We start from the raw sequence: 6,509 nt of genomic DNA, 5'->3' as shown, positions 1-6,509 counted from the left end.
TTGCACAGGAAGAAAAACACTTCTTATATCAATACAGGTAGAATTCAAATTTTATTAACCCAGTCAATTTTCAGAATGAACAATAAAAAAGTTTTCTAATAATTTTAATATGTTTGTAATACAATAGATGGCGCTATTTTAAATTTTAAACTCTTAGGCTCCATTACCTCTACTCATTATGTTATTTTCTTAGTTGCTGTCAGGAGTAGCAGGTCTGCTGGTGAACTTAAGTAGTAGTTGGATAGTGAGCAACATTCTATTCATAATCTACGTATCAGGGGTTCTCAACTTTGGGTACCTCGCGACTTTCGTTGTGGATGTTTTCCCTACATATGTCAAGTAAGTACAACTTTTTTTGCATTCTAAGACCTTGTAAACAAAAAATTACACACCTTATCTTTTTAAGCGTAATATTGAGGCTAGTAGCAATATATTTACCTACAATGTTTCGTGCAGAGCTATGGCGGTTTGTCTGTGCTTGATGGTGGGCCGAGGTAGCTCAGTGTTGGGAATCAACATCCTCAAGGCATTACTGATGGACCACTGTCAGCTTTCCTTCTATTTCTTCGCCGGACTTACCATAGGTTAGTATATTACTCATACTATTGTATATTTGATTTTAATTAGGAAAGATAATGTTGGATGTAAATCATAGTTCTTTTCGGGCGTTACTAGGGGAAACAAGAGTGTGGTTTCCCCAATCTTAAATAGTCAAAAATTGTAAAAAAAAAGTGCATAGATTAATTAAAAATACTTAGGTTCCAACAATCCTTTGCGAAAGTTTAAATGGATGGATATTTGTTAGAGTTTGTAGCCTAAACTGCTAAACGGATCTCGATGAAATTTTGTATAGATGTAGAGGATAGTCTGGAAGAACACATAGACTACTTTCATTTATTTTGTTTTAATTCTACGCAGACGGAGTCGCTGGCATATTGTTTATAATACTAGCCTCTCCGTGATCTGCTCTCCAACACTAGATCTCAAGCTGGTGACGCACATGTTGGTTCCATGTAATTCTAAATAGTTACGTTTTTCAGTTGGAGGTCTGCTAAGTTTCCTGCTGCCTTCAGATTTAGAGAAAAAGAAGAAAGCAGAGCCTTGAGCTATTTTAAGAATTTTATGAAAATTATACACTGGCTGTGATATTGTCAATTATTATATTTAAAATGACGGGAATCCAGAGGCTATTTTTTTGATGGAGATAAAGAAAAAATGTATTTATGTTCTAATTTTTGTATTTGATATGCGTATTTCAATCTCAATAATTTATGGTGCATTTGTTTGTTTTAATATTATTTTGTTTACAAAACATTGAAGAATGTATAATGAGTTATTGTTACATAAATAAATGTGAAATCTTGTGATATCATGTGATACATTTATTTTAATGTTTTTTGTGACAAACTACTTATCTATTAAATGGATACATTTTATAGTTACTTTCACTTTTTTTCCTTATCAATGCTAACGTAATTTAATCTACCTTCTAATAGATTTATTACAAACCTTAAGTCTATCGTATTACGTTCTAAATCAGTACACAAAATTTACATTGACATTTTCATGACCATTTTTTTAACTACCCACAAAAATATTGATTTTATTAAAAAATTGTAATATCTCGTTCATTTATATCGCTTCAAGGCGACAGAACGCACGTGCCTTTACTATGTTATACTTATGTACAATATGTTTACATTAAAATCAGTTATATACATATTTGTGTACATAACAGTTGTCTGTCCGTTGATTAAAGTCCAGTGTCATGAAAGGATAGACATTAAAAAACAAAGTTACGATGAAAATGGTAAGTTATAAAGCTTTATCACATAAAAAATTAGAGGTTTTGCTACATTTAATCAATATAATATTTTTCAAACACAACGATATTAGACTATATAATTTCGAATATAATCTTAGACTATGTTCATTAAATTATCATTATGTATTTCATTAGGCGAAGTTAAGTTCGCATGGCAATTTGTTATAATTTCTAGAACACGTTCATGGTACTCCGCCGTGCGAAATCTGCCCCCGGAAAGGAATCTGCGTGCCCAAAGTACAGTGCCCTGCGCACGTGAGACCCAACTCTAACCACCTTCTATGTCATCTAGAACATTCTAGAAGTATCGGCGTATGCTGCTTTACTGGTCAACAACATGCAGGTAACATTTTCGTATACACAGACAAAAAATTCGATAAAACGGATATCTTTAAAATTGTTACAATAGCTTCCACTTAAATTACTGTTTAAAGGACAACAAACAAGTACGAAAAGTACTGTTGTCTCTATTTTGTCAAAGTAAATAAGAGAGATGACGATAGAAATGTAATGATTGTTTAATGTTTTTATCTTCTTACAGCGGAATCGGATCACAAAATGCGTTCGTCCAAAATGGGCATAGAAGATATGAAATCTGCTCACAAACTGTCGCATCAGAAAGTCGCAGAGTGGCTCAGAACAGCAGAAAACTTGCTAAAAGATAATACCACCATTGTGGATATTTCAGCTCCTAGTTACGGGCATTTTTTGGTAATTACTAGGCGAAGTGCGCCTGTTGATATAATAATGCAAAACCATTAAAGTAAAACTTTGCGGATTTTTTTATGTTTATTCTAACGACATTTATAACATTTTTTTGGCTTAAAAATTATGTCTATTGCATTTCAGTTTTAAAATAATTTTACGTATATTCCAGTCGACGGTGACATACGACGAACGAGCAAAAGAATTGGGACGTGGTGGTTTGCTGAACATGTTCGCTGCACGGGAGTTGAAGTCTCGTCAAGCTATCTCTGATGATGAACTTGCGTTGGGATTCACTGATCACACCGACGGTATGTCCTTTAGTAAAAAGTCGTTTTTAAATTATTTAACATTCAATGCAACAACTCGTACGATTTACGCGTTAGTGCAAAGTGTTAATAATAGTCTGTTCACTTAATGATTTTCAGGACCATACTGCCCCCCACTCCCTAATTGTCCACCAACAGAGAGCCGGTACAGAACTTTAGGTGGGCAATGTAACAATGTCAAATATCCGAGCTGGGGCGCCACTAACACAGCCTTCGAAAGATTGTTGCCTCCTGACTATAGTGATGGTAAGATAAATGTATTAAAAGGAAATAAATCAGGAGATCAAATCAAACCATGTATCTATTCAAGTTAATGTTAAAGGAACTAAACTCAAAGGAAAGAAAGATAAGAGTGAATTGACTAAAGTAGGGTCATGGGAAGACAATATTGAAATAAAATGGTTTATGTCATTAACACATTCATACGCAGGTATTTGGGCGCTGAGAAAGTCATTGTCAGGTCTTCCATTACCCAGTGCGAGGACAGTCAGCCATCGACTGCTGGTGGACGCCAACAATCCCAGCCGCACACACAACCTTATGTTCATGCAGTTCGGGCAGTTCATAGCACATGACATCAGCGCTGGAGTCGTGTACACCGCAGGTTAGTTAGAAGACAGAGAATACAATCTTTTTACTTAATTTCACATTAATACACACAAACACTTAATGCATCAGCTGCTTTTGCTGCAACACACGACAGTAAGAGCGGGCGCACACTTTTGACTCAACTATCGCAGAACAGTTGCGGGATTGTCGATTGTTTTCGCAGCCAATTCAACTCTTTAGTTGCATAACTAAAAAATCGAGTAGTGTGCGCACCTCCATATAATCTCATAAGTCAGAGCGCGACTAAACAGCTGTACGTTTTTCATAGGCGTTCGCGTGCTTTAATCTTAATCTTTATATACAGGAGATAACAAGCCGATATCGTGTTGTATCGGAGATGGCAAGGCACCTCTGCCCCCACACCTGCGGCACTGGGCCTGCGCCCCCATAGAAGTTGAACCTAATGATCCCTTTTTTGAACACTTCGGAGTCCGCTGCATCAACTTTGTTAGGGCACAACTGTCGCCGGCAGCTGATTGTTCAGTTGGATATGCGAAGCAGGTAGATTCAAATATTTAAATTGTCATCACTCTTATTGTCTTTTTCTTGGAAATATCTTCTATACTACTGGAATGGTAATCATGTGTTATTTATGTATATTGAGCTATTTGTAGACGACCAAATATAAATTTCAGATGAACGGCGCAACTCAGTATCAAGACTTATCCCATATTTACGGCAGTACTAAAGAGAAGACGGATTCATTAAGAGCTCCTGGAGGTCTACTCAAGGTATTCAAAGACTACGGGAGAGATCTTCCACCTGCTACTGACAAAAAAGACTGCTTGAACAGCAAAGGAGGTGTTTGCTTCGACTCTGGTAGGCATTATTAAATACAGACAAATTTACATGTAATCTGAGAATAATCGTACTTCCTTATTGCATTATTCAGGCGATAACCATGCCAATCAAATTCTATCCCTCACCGTACTGCATACCATTTGGACGAGAGAGCACAACCGTGTAGCGAGAATCCTCGCCCGACTCAATCCGAAGTGGACAAATGACACTGTGTTTATGGAGACCAGAAGAATTCTTCAGGCGGAATTCCAACATATCATTTACAATGAATGGCTGCCGTTGCTACTTGGTGAGATCATCTTAATACATTTTTTAATCTCATTTTTACTCAGATCTGTGAACGAAGAACCTTTTTATTATCGTCTTTTTAGTTTCCTATTGCATGATAATTGTTTCTTTTAGGTCCTCAAATAATGCGAGAATTTCAATTACTTACGTTTCCCGGCTACTCGTCAGGATATGATCCCCAAGTGAATCCGTCACTGACAGTAGAATTCTCTGCGGCAGCGATGAGATTCGGACATTCTGTTGTTGATGGGAAGATCATGTAAGTACCATATTTTTAGTAATTACAAAAATTAGGACTAGTTTTTAATATTTTCCGTGAAATTTAACCAAGATGGTATTCAGTCGATTGTTTAATTTGTTTAATATTTCAATTGCAGGGTTCCAGGTCCGAAAAGTGGGGAAATATATGAAACAATATCGATACCGGAAATAATGCTGCAGCCTTCACGATTACGACTTTTGCCTTTTCTGGACAGAGTACTGATTGGTCTTTTGATGCAGCCTATGCAGTCGGTTGATCCTTTTATTACTGAAGGGGTTAGTTAATACATAGATAACAAAGTTATGTTAAAAAGTTCTGGAGTTAAAGCAGTAATTCTTTTGTTTCCAGTATGTACATAACTTTGATTTGAAATATTGTTATTACTGATTCTAGAACAGTTAGTCATCAATCCTTCATTTCTTTCATTCTTTAATTTAAAATTCTCTCTGATTTGTTTGTTTTTCAGTTATCCCGTTATATGTTCCGTGGCGTAAAGCCTTACGGGTTAGACCTTGCTGCTATCAACATCCAGCGCGGCAGAGACGTCGGCCTGCGCTCCTACAACCACTATAGAAGACTCTGCGGCCTCAAGCCTTTCACTGACTTCAAGCAATATAGCATTATTGTACGTACTTTACATAAACTTAATTCTATCTTTTTGTAACGTTAAAAATACTATTCTTTTAGATTCTGATTAGTTGTATGGTACTTAATTTCTTCTGTAATTACTTTTTCGATCGACTGCGCAACCATGATTAATTAAGACGGAAGAGTGCATCAAACGGAAGAACCTTGATAATGTAGTTAGAAGCGAAACTGTGGTATTCCCAAAAACCGATTAACGATTTTAATAGTCTAGCTAAATCGAATCTTCTGGAACAACGAATATAATATTCGACATAGTAAATTTACTTATTATTGAAATTTTCAGACTGCCCAACGTCTCTCATCAGTTTACCAGAGCCCTGAAGACGTAGATTTATGGATCGGTGGACTTCTAGAAGCGTCTGTGGAAGGCGGTGTAGTCGGACCGACATTTGCCAACATAATAGCAGATCAGTTCATAAGAATCAAGAAAGGCGATAGATATTTCTACGATTACGGACCAGATGTTAATCCAGGAGCGTTTACACCAAGTAGGTGTAATAGCTGTTCAATTTTAAAGTTACCACCGTACGAAAATGAATTATCTGTTAATTTTTATGCTTAATCGTTTTTCTTTTTTTTTAACATAAATAAACCAGCGCTTGACCACGACTCCACCTAACCTTCTTTCCTTGTTTTTGTAGGTCAACTAGCAGAGATCAAGAAGGTTACATTTTCAAGTTTGCTATGTGATAACAGAGATGGCGCTGAATTCACCTTACAGTCTCCGAATGCTTTTCTAAGACCAGATCTACCTGGGTAAGAAATACATTTGGTTCTTCATTTGAACAAATTACATAAAAACACGAATTATTGAAACAATTATTTTTATAAATAGTACAAACGATTTGATCTTTGTGTTTTAATTTTCAGGAACGAGCCGGTATCATGCGATAGTCAACTTATTCCAAAGATTGATCTAAATAAATTCAGAGAAATTTAAACAAAATCTAACAAATATCATTGAAACTAAATACCACAGGCCTTAACGGAACATTTGTACAGTATCTTGCAACATTTTAGGTTATATTTCTATCTGTCACAG

General features: G+C 36.0%; 2 protein-coding genes across 2 annotated transcripts in view; both read left to right on the top strand.

The window, feature by feature from the left end:
• The window catches only part of LOC106102636 (synaptic vesicle glycoprotein 2B-like), a 6,636-nt gene extending 5,362 nt beyond the window's left edge, over positions 1–1,274 (top strand). The window contains exons 8-11 of the mRNA XM_013282177.1: positions 5–37; positions 194–339; positions 457–584; positions 1,041–1,274. Of these exons, the coding sequence (XP_013137631.1) occupies positions 5–37; positions 194–339; positions 457–584; positions 1,041–1,105 (372 nt within the window). The 3' untranslated portion in view covers positions 1,106–1,274. The remainder of the gene's footprint in view (positions 1–4; positions 38–193; positions 340–456; positions 585–1,040) is intronic.
• Positions 1,275–1,692: 418 nt separating this feature from the next.
• LOC106102635 (chorion peroxidase) lies at positions 1,693–6,407 on the top strand. Its single transcript, XM_013282176.1, has 15 exons — positions 1,693–1,810; positions 2,001–2,168; positions 2,367–2,536; positions 2,703–2,841; positions 2,959–3,105; positions 3,290–3,463; positions 3,773–3,969; positions 4,104–4,287; positions 4,361–4,558; positions 4,672–4,816; positions 4,935–5,094; positions 5,286–5,444; positions 5,751–5,955; positions 6,109–6,223; positions 6,338–6,407. The coding sequence occupies exons 1-15, from the start codon at positions 1,693–1,695 to the stop codon at positions 6,405–6,407; spliced, it is 2,349 nt and encodes a 782-aa protein (XP_013137630.1).
• Positions 6,408–6,509: the final 102 nt, after the last annotated feature.

Source organism: Papilio polytes, unplaced genomic scaffold, assembly GCF_000836215.1.
Source record: "Papilio polytes unplaced genomic scaffold, Ppol_1.0 DF823912.1, whole genome shotgun sequence".
Classification (NCBI taxonomy): domain Eukaryota; kingdom Metazoa; phylum Arthropoda; class Insecta; order Lepidoptera; family Papilionidae; genus Papilio; species Papilio polytes.
This window is presented reverse-complemented; position numbering and strand designations above follow the sequence as displayed.

Coding starts and splice junctions, on each gene's coding strand:
- LOC106102635 (XM_013282176.1), top strand. CDS start 1,693: ATGTTTACATTAAAATCAGTTATATACATATTTGTGTACATAACAGTT. Junction 3,106..3,289: donor GCCTCCTGACTATAGTGATG/GTAAGATAAATG, acceptor ATTCATACGCAG/GTATTTGGGCGCTGAGAAAG. Junction 4,817..4,934: donor GTTGTTGATGGGAAGATCAT/GTAAGTACCATA, acceptor TTTCAATTGCAG/GGTTCCAGGTCCGAAAAGTG.